Source organism: Balaenoptera physalus (genome assembly GCF_965194825.1).
Source record: "Balaenoptera physalus genome assembly, chromosome: 16".
Taxonomy (NCBI): domain Eukaryota; kingdom Metazoa; phylum Chordata; class Mammalia; order Artiodactyla; family Balaenopteridae; genus Balaenoptera; species Balaenoptera physalus.
In genome coordinates, this window is record NC_138898.1 from 63,788,364 (window position 1) to 63,801,128 (window position 12,765).

The window sequence follows — 12,765 nt, forward strand, 5'->3', positions numbered from 1 at the left end:
GCCTGCTGGGGACCACACACTACAGTGAGACCCGGGCTGGGCAGCGGCCACAGAGCAGGACCTCAGGGAGAGCTTCTCAAGACTTGACCAGTGAGTGGAAGTCTGAGAAAAGAGGGGGAAGGGAACCCCAGTCGTGGGAACAGCCTGTGCAAAGGCCCTGAGACAGGAGGAGACAGGAGGCATCAGGGAACCTCAGTGGCTGAGCATGGCTGCAGTGCAGGGAGGGAGGAAGGGGTGGAGGATACAAGGGCAGATGGAGATGCTCAGGACCCAGAGCTACCTTCCTGCCTCCCTCCCCTGTGGTCTCCCCACTAGGACAGGTCAGGACCTGCCAGAATCACGCTCACCAGCTCCAACTCCCTCCCTCTGGGGCCAGAGCAGCAGGGACAGGGTTTGGCAGGGGCCGAGGGCAGTGTAGGAGGATTTTCCTCCATGCATTGGGAACCAGGGAGCCCCAGGAGGCACCAGCTCTGCTCAGAAATGAGTCTCATTTTCTTGCACAACCCTCGCTCTCAGCCAGTTCTCACCAAGCGCTCAGCTGCCTGTGTACCATGTCCATGCTACAGATAGAGAAACCGAGGCTCGGAGACTGGGGTCTTGCAGCTGAGCTGAGTCAGAGCCGGGCTTGAAGCCACAGGCTGTGTGACTCAGAGCCCAGAGCGTGTTCCTTGCAGAGCCTGTCCCACGTGGGGCAGTCTGGTTCCAGCACAGGGCCCATCAGGCTCGGGACTGTCACAACAGCAGCAGCCCCTGTCTGAGGGGACTGCTGGCTCTGTTCCGAGGCAGGTCCTGTGGTGGCACACCCCATCAGCCCGTTCCACAGTTACAGGGGTGTTCTGCCAGGCAGGCACACGGCCTGGAATCCCAGTCTTTGCAGAGGCCCTGAGGATGCCCTGACAGAGCTGCTGGTGCAGGACCCCCATAAACAGGAGGGAGCACCTTGCCGGGCGCAGAGGGGTCTGGGGCTCAGAGGGTGGGCTGTGGCCTTTGCCCACCTCTCACCTCACATGCGGAGGCTGGCAGGCAGGTTCCATCTTCATTCCTGGTACCACTTTCCCTTCCGGAAGCTTCCCCTTGACTGGAGTGAGATCCAAGGGGGCAGAGTCCTGCCTGCTCCCCTGGACCCCATGGCCCCAGCCACAAGCTCATCCCCGAGCACAGCCCCAGCGCCGGCCCTGAGCCTGCGGGCTCCGGGCTCAATTTGTGCGAGAGCAGCCTCTCAGCTCTTCCTGGCTTTGTTGTTTTCCCAGTATTTTCTCTCAATTATTTCTCTTCCTCTAAATATTAGTGTATAGATTTTGTTATAGATATAATACATTCAATATTTTCAATAAATTACATATCTATTTTCATTATATATTAATATAATAGGTTAATATATTATGTTAAGATATTCCTATATATTATAATGATAATGCATATTAATGTAACGATAATACTACACATTAGAATTTTATCATTCTGTTAACTTCAACAGGAAGATCTCTCAGACTCTATCATTCGTCAGTAGTGCAATCTGGGACTTGACATTTCTCTGAAGTCAGTAGTTGTTATTATCCACCTGTTTATCAAAGCTGCCCGCGAACTGAAATTCTCTTCTGGAAACAGCACCCACCTTACGGGGGGTGTGGGGAGGGTCAGATGAGGAGACTGGCGCTCAGGACAGTCAGCGCTCAACAAACACCAGCTTGTCATTCTGGCTCAGCAGAACTGTGTCTTCATATGTTTCAAATTATCCTTTAAAATCACTAAATCAAAAAGAATAAGGCACGTCTATGTGTGATGATCAGGAGTGAATTTCAAGATATATTTTCAAGTGAGAAAAGCAAAGAATAGAACACCATGTATAGAATATTACCATCTGTGCTTTTTAAATAGGGATATATCTTTATCCATCCATACGTTCATCCATTCATCCATCCATCCATCCATCCATCCATCCATCTGCTGTGTTCAAACAGGATAGCTCTGGAAGGACGCACAGAGAAGACGGAGCATGCACACCTGGACCCCCACCTCCTCCCCTTTTGCTCTGGTTTTCTCCCAAACGTGTATATGATGCATGTTACTTCTGTATTTATTGTCCATCCCCTCCAGTAGAACGGAAGCCCCATGAGGGCAGGGATGTCCGCCTGTTGAGTTTGCTGTTGTGACTCCCACACCCAGAACTTTGCTGTCCAACGGGTCGATCACCAGCCACACGTGTTGCTTGAGCCCTTGACACGGGGCTGGTCGGAACTGAGATGTGATATGTGAATCAAATCCACATTGGGTTTTGAAGACTCAGTGTGTGTCATGCACTGAATTGTGTCCCCCCCTTCCAAATGTATATGTTGAAGACCTAACCCCCATTTCCTCAGAATACGACTGTGTTTGGAGACAGGGCATTTAAAGAGGTAATTAAGGTAAAATGAGGCTATTAGGGTGGGCCCTAATCCAACATGACTGGTGTCTATACAAGAAGAGGAGATTAGGACACTGAGAGAAACCAGGGACCGACCACACACACACAGAAAAGACCATGTGAGGACACAGCAAGAAGGTGGCTGTCTGCAAGCCAAGGAGAGAGGCCTCCCTCAGAAGAAACCAACCCTGCCAGCACCTTGATCTTGGACTACCAGCCTCCAGAACTGTGAGAAAATAAATTTCTGTTATTTAAGCCACCCCACCTCTGGTATTTTGTTATTGCAGCCTGAGCTAACTAATACACCATGAAAAGATCATTAAAATTTCATTAATAATTTTTGTATTGATTCCATATACTAGGTTTGGATATACTGGGTTAAAGAAATATATTATTATTTCAATAAAATTAATTTCACCTGCTTCTTTTTACTTTTTAAATGTGGCTCTTGGAAAATTTTAAATTTCATGTGCAGCTCTTATTGGTGGCTGACATCATACTTTCTGACACCATAGCCTGGCACAGTGCCTGGCACATAGTAGGTGCTCAATAAATATCTGTTGAATAGATCAATTAAAATAGTTGTCTTTGGGAAGTGACTGGAAGACGGGAGGAAGGGTGACTGGCTTTGCACCGTATTCCCTTTGAGTTTACCATGAGCAAGTATCTTCTTAAAAAAAGAGAGAGAACGAGAGATCTAAAATAAAATACGATCAAACACTCCCTTTGTGATGACTTAATATATTAAGACAAAATAAGAGTCGCCCCCCATACATTTAAAAGATGCCTCTTGGACTTCCCTGGTTGGCGCAGTGGTTAAGAATCCGCCTGCCAACGCAGGGGACACGGGTTCGATCCCTGGTCCGGGAAGATCCCACATGTCACAGAGTAACTAAGCCCGTGGGCCACAACTACTGAGCCTGCGCTCTAGAGCCCGTGAGCCACAACTACTGAAGCCCGCGCGCCTAGAGCCTGTGCTCCACAAGAGAAGCCACCGCAATGAGAAGCCCGTGCACCGCAACGAAGAGTAGCCCCCGCTCACCGCAACTAGAGAAAGCCTGAGTGCAGCAACAAAGACCCAGCGCAGCCAAAAATAAATAAATAAATAAATAAATAAATAATAAAAAAAATTAAAAGATGCCTCTTGCAGGTATGCACACAATAGTCAGCCACCAGGTGCCCTCAGATGGAGCGTGTCAGCCACGAGCTGCCGGAAAGCTGAGTCTCGGATGATGGGCGAGATTCCTCTCCACACCCCAGGCTCAGGCAGGGAAGCAGGTCCCAGAGTCTCCTGCACAAGCCCCCTCCCCAGGATGAACAAAACACAGGGCTGGGCCCAGGGACAGCCCCCCTGTGGTGGCCCCCAAGCTGTAAGCTTATTCAGCTTTCTGCTTTCCGGAGAACTGCTTGTCTCTTTCTTGGTATGCACTCCTGACGCTGTGGTATTGAGCGTAAAAAAGGAAAATGGCTTGCAGCCAGTTTCGTTCCAGGTGCCTGCTCTGAATCTAAGAGCCCCTGGTTGTTCCCCAGAAGAAGGACGTGCTGCCCTGAGGGGGAGGTCTGTATCTCCAAAGAATGGCCCATAAGGCATGCTGACGCATAGATAGTGGTGCATAGATAGTGGTGCATAGATAGTGGTGCATAGATAGTGGCGACAGAATTATGTGGAAATACAAGGTTTACTGATTTGTTGTTTAGTATTCGTTCCGTACTAAACCTATATATACATTCATGCTCTTTGAATAAACTTGCCTTGCAACCATCAGTTGTCTTGGCCCTTCTGACCCCATACTGGTGCTTTTCAGTTCCTTACCCCTCACCGCCAGGAACTTCTAGCTTTCTGCAGCCGGTCTGCGGCACCCCCCAGTGTCAACAACCTAAGGTGCCCCCCCAGGTCCCTCCAATCCTCCTGCCTGGGGTTTGCTTTGTCCATCTATACAATGGGCACATTGGGCTCACTCCATTTTTCAAACTTTTTTTTTCGGCCACACCGCAGGACATGCAAGATCTTAGTTCCCCAAACAGGGATCGAACGCACACCCCCTGCAGTGGAAGCACAGCGTCCTAAGCACTGGACAGCCAGGAAATTCCCATTTTTCAAACTTTTTACCATGGAAAATTTCAAACATATACAAAAACACAGAGAACAGTAAAGGGAGACTCCAAGCACTGTCCCCTCCCCTCCCCAACCATCAACTCATCATTTTCTTTCACATTTACCCCCTCCCCACCCTGACTATTTTAAAGCAATTCCCCAACAGAGTATCACTTCATCTGTAACTAGTTCAATATGTTTCTCCAAAAGACAAAGCCTCTTTTTCAAAACATAACCACAGAGCCACTGTCACACCAAATAAAAGTGAACAATAACAGCTTAATATCATCCAGGATCCCCTTGGTGGTCACATCCCCTAAATATCAACTTAAAACAAAACAGTTAATATGTTCAATCAGGAGCCAAACAAGGTCTGCACATTGAAATCAGTTTATGTTTCTTAAACCCCTTTTATTGTAGACTTTATTTTGTTGTTGTTGTTGTCTTTCTATTTTATTTTTTTATTTTAAAATTTTTATTGGGGTAGAGTTGATTTACAATGTTGTGTTAGTTGCAGGTGTACAGCAAAATGAATCTGTTATCCATATACATAAAAGTATACTTTAGATTACTCCAGTATATCCTTCTATTCCCTCCCACCACCCATCTCTCTCCCTCCTGCCAATATCCACCATATTAGTTATCTATTTGCTGCATAATGAATTTCCACAGAACGTAGCACTTAAAACAACAAACATTTACTATCCCATAGTTTTTGTTGGGCAGGAATCTGGGCGTGACTTCCTCTAGTGAGAACCCTTAAGAGTTTCCCACTGTAATCTAAGTGTCGGTGGGGCTATGGTCTCACCTGCAGGCATGACTGGGCAAGGATCCAGCTTCCAAGCTCCCTCAGTACACGTTGGCAGCATTCAGTTCCTTTCCACGTGGGCCCCTCCAACGTGGCAGCTCACAACATGGCAACCAGTGTCATCAAAGTGAGCAACGGAGAGGGAGCAGTGGGTCTCACATTTGTGTGTGCACCAGTCTCTCCTGGAGGAACTGTTAAAACACAACTCACTAGGCTCCACCCCCAGAGCTCCTGATCCAGCAGGCTTGGGTGGGGCCCAAGGATGTGCATTTAAAAAAAATTAACATTTATTTGTTTATTTTATTTTGGCTGCGCCAGGTCTTAGTTGCGGCACGCAGGATCTTCGCTGGGGCAAGCACAATCTTTTAGTTGCAGTATGCGGGCTTCTTAGTTGCGGCATTCAAACTCTTCAGTTGCGGCATGCACATGGGCTCTAGTTCCCCCACCAGGGATCAAACCCGGGCCCCCTGCACTGGGAGTACAGAGTCTTACCCACTGGACCATCAGGAAAGTCCCAGGATGTGCATTTCTAACAAGCTCCCAGGTGACGCTGGGGACCACACGTTGAGAGCTACAGAATTATAGGTACCCCCCTCTCAAATTTTTTATTTCTTCATTGCATTTTATTTGTTGAGGGGCCACTCTTAAGAAGTCCAAGGTGAAGACAATGGTTTCAATCCTGGATGCAAATGAGAATTACTTGGTGAAAAACTAAAAATACAGTTGCCATATGATCCAGCAATCCCACTCCTGTGCGTATATCCAGACAAAACTATAATTTAAAAAGATAAATGTACCCCTACGTTCACAGCAGCACTATTCACAATAGCCTTTTGGCTATTGTGAAACAACCTAAATATCCATTGACAGATGAATGGATAAAGAAGATGTGGTATATATATATACACACATACACACCTACATATAATGGAATACTACTCAGCCATAAAAAAGAAATAATGCCATTTACAGCAACATGGATGGACCTAGAGATTATCACACTAAGCAAAGGAAGTCAGAAAGAGAAAGACAAATACCATATGATATCACTTAAATGTGGAATCTAAAATGCAACACAAATGCACCTATCTACAAAACAGAAACAGACTCACAGACATAGAGAACAGACTTGTGATTGCCAAGGCAGAAGGGGGTGGAGGAGGGAAGGATTGGGAGCTGGGGATTAGCAGGTGCAAACTATTATATATAGGATGGATAAACAACAAGGTCCTACTGTATAGCACAGGGAACTATATTCAATATCCTGTGATAAACCATAATGGAAAAGAATATGAAAAAGAATATATACATAATTGAATCACTTTGCTATAGAGCAGAAATTAACACAACATTGTAAATCAAGTATACTTCAATAAAACTGAAAAAAAATTACTTGGTGAACTTTAAAGGGTCACACCATCTCCACATCCCCAGCAGGGCCTGGGAGACAATCACTGAAAAAGCAAATGTCACAATAGCTACTCTGATGCTCAAGCCCAGCTATGGACCACTCATGCATCTAGTTGTAGATTATTTCTAAATCTTTTAGCAAAGTGGAGCCAGTTATTCCCATTTTACAGATTAGGAAATTGAGGCCCCAAGAAGGTAACAGGAAAGTGGCAGAGCTGGGCTCAAACACAGCCCCAAGTGCTTTGTCTGTCAGTGGGTCGCAGGCCTGTAACTCATGCTGGAGTCTCCATCCCCTCTCGGTGGAAAGTCCTCTGCCCTCAGATCTAGAGAAGAAAGTTGCTTGCGGTCAGGCTCAGCTGTGGATAAAAGCGCCTAAGAGCTGGGCCTTGGGAATAATTCCTGCCTGACCCCAAAGTAACCCCAGGCCCGGGATGGCAGCTGTGAATAATGGATGACGCCGGGGAGAACACTGTGGCCTGTGATTCATCTCCACTGTGATGGCCAACTACCTCTGGGGAGGGGGAAGATGGATGGACTTCCCCACCAGGAGGCCCCGCCTCTCCCCTCCATCCCCAGCCTCTCCCCAGCCTCAGAGTCAAAGGCAGGGGCCACCGGGGAATCAGGGGTCAACCCCACTGCCTATCACTTCCTCATTTCAACCTCTAGACCCTTCCTCCTGTAGAAGCAGGGCCCAGAGACTAGATTCTGGAGGGGGAGGGAGGGAGGGAGGGAATGGCTGTGATGTGTGGTGGTGATGGGTGAGGGCTCTGTAGCCAGACTGCCAGGGTTTAAGTCCTCTGACATATGCTAGCATTGTGCTCTTGGGGGACTCACTCATCCTATTTGAGACTCAGTTTTCTTGTCTGTAAAGTGTGGAAAATACCATCGACTTCATGGAGTTGTCGGGGGTTAAGTGAGTAAATAACACATGTAAAGTGCTTGGCATCACCTGGCACATGGTAAGTACTCAATAAATGCTAGTTAGTGTTCTTATGCTGTGTATCCGGCAATGTGGGAAGCTTCCTGCGTAATTTGTCTTATGCAATCCTTATGGCAACTAAGGGCAGTATCTGCTATAATTCTCATTTTACAGATGAGAAACCGAGGATCACGGAGATGAAGTATAAGATCGCAAAGGCAGTCCGCGGGAGGAGCAGAATTTGAACTCAACATCCAGTGAACAATTTCCAGTACACTCAAGAGTCCCAGTCAAACATCCTGCCCCACTGTCCCCAAAATACACTTGTCACTTTACAAAAGCTCCTAAGATTATACGACCCATCCCTCCTTACACAAAAATCAACTCCAGATTAAGGGCTTAAATGCCAAAAACAAACAAACAAATAAAAACCACTTGAAAATTTTTAGTAGGAATTAGAGGTAAGTATCCTTTGGAACTTAATGATGGAAAGGTGATAGATTACGGACTTAAACGTCAAAACCAAAGCTTCAGAACCTTAGTAGGAAATATAGGTGAATATATTTTAGACCTGTGTTGACAAAGATGTTCAGCATCATTAGTGATCAAGAAATGCAAATCAGGATCTCAGCTGGAGGGCTTCCCTGGTGGCGCAGAGGTTGAGAATCTGCCTGCCAATGCAGGGGACACGGGTTCGAGCCCTGGTCTGGGAGGATCCCACATGCCGCGGAGCAACTGGGCCCGTGAGCCACGACTACTGAGCCTGCGCGTCTGGAGCCTGTGCTCCGCAACAAGAGAGGAAGCGACAGTGAAAGGCCCGCGCACCGCGATGAAGAGAGGCCCCCGCTTGCCACAACTAGAGAAAGCCCTCGCACAGAAACGAAGACCCAACACAGCCAAAAATAAATAAATAAATTAATTAATTAATTAATTAATTTAAAAAAAAAAGATCTCAGCTGGCAACAATTTCACGCTCAACTGGAAAACATTTTTAAATCTAGTAATACCAAGTGTCGGAGAGGATGTGGACCGTACATGCTGCTGGCGGGAGTGTAATTAGTGCAACTGCCACATAAAGTACCTTGTTATCATCTCAGAAAAGTGAAACATTCACGTATTCTGAGTCCCAGTGATTCCATTTCTGGGTAAACATCCCAGAGAAACTCTTGCATGCGTGCTAAGAGCCACTTATGAGAATGTCCAAACAGCACTGTAAATTAGCAGACACCTGGACACTACCCAAAAGGCCACCCACAGGACAGCAGATGGGTCAGCCATGGTATACAGACCTAGTGGACATATAACACAACAGTTAAAACAAGTGAACCTCAATATGGGCCAATCTTAACTATACGTAGACTATTAAAGAAATTAAGCCCCATAAGAGTCAGACAGCTTGATACTCTTTCTTAGGTTATCTGGATTCCCTTTGTTATGGGTTGAATTGTATCCCTGAAGAGAAACACTGAAGTCCCAATCCCTGGTACCTGGAAATGTGACCTTACTTGGAAATAGGGTCCTTGCAGACGTGATTAGTTAAGTTTAGATGAGGTCCTATGGGTTACAATGGGCCCTAAATCCAATGACTGGTGTCCTTATAAGAAGAAGAGGAGGTCCAAGCTGTAACAATCAGGCAAACAAAAGAAACAAAAGGCATCCATATTGGAAAGGAAGAAGTAAAATTATCTGTTCGCAGATGATATGATCTTATGTATAGAAAACCCTAAAGACTCCATCCAAAAGCTATTAGAACTAATAAATGAATTCAGTAAAGTTACAGGATACAAAATCAACATACAAAAATCATTTGTGTTTCTATATACTAACAATGAACTATCTGAAAGAGAAATTAAGAAAGCAATCCCATTTACAATAGCATCAAAAAACGATAAAATACTTAGGAATAAATTTAACCAAGGAGGTGAAAGACCTGTACACTAAAAACTATAAGACAAAACAAACAAACAAACAAAACCCTGATGAAAGAAACTGAAGAAGACACAAATAAATGGAAAGCTCTCTCGTGTTCTTGGATTGGAAGAATTAATATTGTGAAAATGTGCAAACTATCTAAAGTGATCTATAGATTCAATGCAATCCCTATCAAAATTCCCACAGCATTTTTCACAGAAATTTTAAAAACTACCGTAAAATTTGTATGGAACCACAAAAGATGCCAAATAGTCAAAGCAATCTTAAGAAAGAAGAACAAAGATGAAGGCATCACACTTCCTGATTTCAAGCTATGTTACGAAGCTATAATAAAACATACTGGCATAAAATTAGGTGCAGAGACCAGTAAAAATGAATAGAGAGCCTAGACATAAATCCACGCATACAGTCAACTGATTTTTGACAAGGTGACAAGAACACACAATGTTTGAGAAAGGACCGTCTCTTCAATAAATGGTGCTGGGAAAACTGGATATCCACATGCCAAACAATGAAACTGGACCCCAGTCTTCCACCACTCACAAAAATTAACTCAAAATGGATCAAAGACTTAAATGTAAGACCTGAAACCATAAAACTCCTAGATGAAAATATACAGAAAAAGCTCTTTGACATTGCTCTTGGCAATGATTTCTTGGATAAGACCCAAAAGCACAGGCAATAAAAACTAAAATAAACAAGTGGGACTACATCAAACTAAAGAGCTTCTGCACAGCAAAGGAAACAATCAACAAAATGAAAGGCAACCTACAGAATGGGAGAAAATATTTGCAAACCATATATCTGACAAGGGGTTGATATCCAAAATATACAAAGAACTCACACAACTCAACAGCAAAAAAAAAAAAAAAAAGTAAATAATACAATTTTTTAAATGGGCAAAGGACCCGAATAGACATTTTTCCAAAGAAGACATTCAAATGGCCAATAGGTACATGGAAAGGTGCTCAACATCACTAATCATCGGGGAAAAGCAAATCAAAATCTCAATGAGATATCACCTCACACCTGTTAGGATGGATATCATCAAAAAGACAAGAGATAACAAATGTTGGGGAGGACGCAGAGAAAAGGGAACCCTCGTGCACTGTTGGAGTAAATTGGTGCAGCCACCATGGAGAACAGTATGGAGGCTCCTCAAAAAATTAAAAATAGAACTATCATATGATCCAGCAATCTCACTCCTGGGTATATATCCAAAGGAAATGAAACCAGTATCTTGAAGAGATATCTGAACTCCCATGTTTACTGCAGTATTATTCATGATAGCCAAGATATGGAAAACAACCTAAATGTCCTTCAATGGATGAATGAATAAAGAAAATGTGGCATATATATACATACACATATATATATGTATATATACATATACATACACATATATATGTATACATATATATACATACATACACACTGTAATATTATTCCACCAGATGTTAAGTGAAATAAGCCAGACAGAGAAAGACAAATACTGTTTGGTTATCACTTATATGTGGAGAAGAAAGAGAGAAAGAAAGAAAGAAAGCTGATTTCACAGAAACAGAAAATAGAATGGTGGTTGCCAGGGGCTGGGGGAAGGGGGAAATGAGGAGATGTAGGTCAAAGGGTACAAGAATAAGTTACAAGAATAAGTTCTGAGGATCTAAGGTACAGCGTGGTGACTATAGTTAATAATTCACTATTGTATACTTGAAAGTTGCTGAGAGTAGATCTTAAACATTCCCACCACGTGCACACAGGTGCGTGTGTGCACACACACACACACACACACACACACAGGGAGTTAACTATGTGAAGTGACGAATATGTTCATTATCTTCATCTGGGTAGTCATTCCACAACGTGTATTATATCAAAGTATCACACTGTACACTTTAAATCATATTTGGCAATTATTCCTCAATAATGTTGGGGGATAAAAGGAGAGGTGATGACACACAGAGAAGAAGGCATGTGAAGACAGAGGCAGGGGCTGGAGTGATGCACCTACAAGCCAAGGATTGCCAAGGATTGCTGGCAACCCCCAGAAGCCAGGAGAGAAGCATGGAGCAGATCCTTCCCTAAAGCCTTCAGAGGGAACATGGCTCTGCCAGCATCTTGATTTGAACTTTTAGCCTCCAGAACTGTGAGAGAATAAATTTCTATTGTTTTAAGCCATCCAGTTTGTGGGAATTGCTTCCAGCAGCCCTGGGGAAGCTAATATAGCCTTTTAATAAAGTTAGTAAGAAGAAACTAACATAAAAAAATATACTTTGAGGGACTTCCCTGGTGGTGCAGTGGTTAAGAATCTGCCTGCCAATGCAGGGGACACAGGTTCGAGCCCTGGTCTGGGAAGATCCCACATGCCTCAGAGCAACTAAGCCCATGCGCCACAACTAGTGAGTCCTTGCGCCACAACTACCGGAGGCTGCACGCCTAGAGCCCGGGCTCCGCAACAAGAGAAGCCACCGCAATAAGCCCGTACACCGCAACAAAGAGTAGCCCCTGTTTGCCACAGCTAGAGAAAGCCTTTGCGCAGAAACAAAGACCCAACGCAGCCAAAAATAAATAAATAGATTTTTTTTTAAACTATATATATATACACACACACACTTTGAGGATAAAACCATACAAGAAGGAAAGCATGGAGTAATGAAGACAGGACCCAAGGTGATGGGGACCACGGGGTGGGGGATGGGATGGGGAAACCTCAAGACTGGACTTGGGCCACTGTTAGGGTTCTGGCTTTCGATTAATGGGTTACTTGGTGTGTATCATGTGATTAAAATAACTGTGGAAATTTTTAAGAAAAGCAGGTCATGTAAGACCAAAGAGAATACGCCATGATCTGGATTATGATCAGTCCATCATTCTCTGCACCTGAAGTTTCATTAAAAAATTACTTAAAATCAAAATAAAAGGGATCCCTGCACAGCTCGCTGTCTGCCTGCTTCCACGTCTGTGAGTTTCTCTGGTGCCAGGACGAGGCTGCATGCTCCCAGCTCGGGGCACACCTTCTCAGAGAGCCCCTGCCACCACACCTCTCACCTTACTGTCTTTCCCTTTTTCCCTAGCGCATACACTGTCTGATAACCCCTATAGTGTACTCATTTCTGTGTTTATCATCTGTCTTCCCCCAGGAGACTGTGAACCCCGTGAGGGCTGAGTTTCCTGTCTGATTCACGCCTGTCTCCCCG

General features: G+C 44.6%; 1 protein-coding gene and 1 long non-coding RNA gene across 4 annotated transcripts in view; one reads left to right on the forward strand and one right to left on the reverse strand.

The window, feature by feature from the left end:
* Positions 1-5,445, reverse strand: part of LITAF (lipopolysaccharide induced TNF factor) — a 99,237-nt gene extending 93,792 nt beyond the window's left edge. The window contains exon 1 of one of the 3 annotated variants that reach the window (XM_082429710.1): positions 5,308-5,445. In XM_082429710.1, the coding sequence (XP_082285836.1) occupies positions 5,308-5,368 (61 nt within the window). In that variant the 5' untranslated portion in view covers positions 5,369-5,445. The remainder of the gene's footprint in view (positions 1-5,307) is intronic. The other 2 variants (XM_082429712.1, XM_082429714.1) reach the window with 2 other exon arrangements.
* LOC309645113 overlaps positions 1-12,150 on the forward strand; it is a 252,052-nt gene extending 239,902 nt beyond the window's left edge. Inside the window, exon 2 of the long non-coding RNA XR_014254748.1 lies at positions 8,586-12,150. This is a non-coding gene — a long non-coding RNA (uncharacterized lncRNA). The remainder of the gene's footprint in view (positions 1-8,585) is intronic.
* Positions 12,151-12,765: the final 615 nt, after the last annotated feature.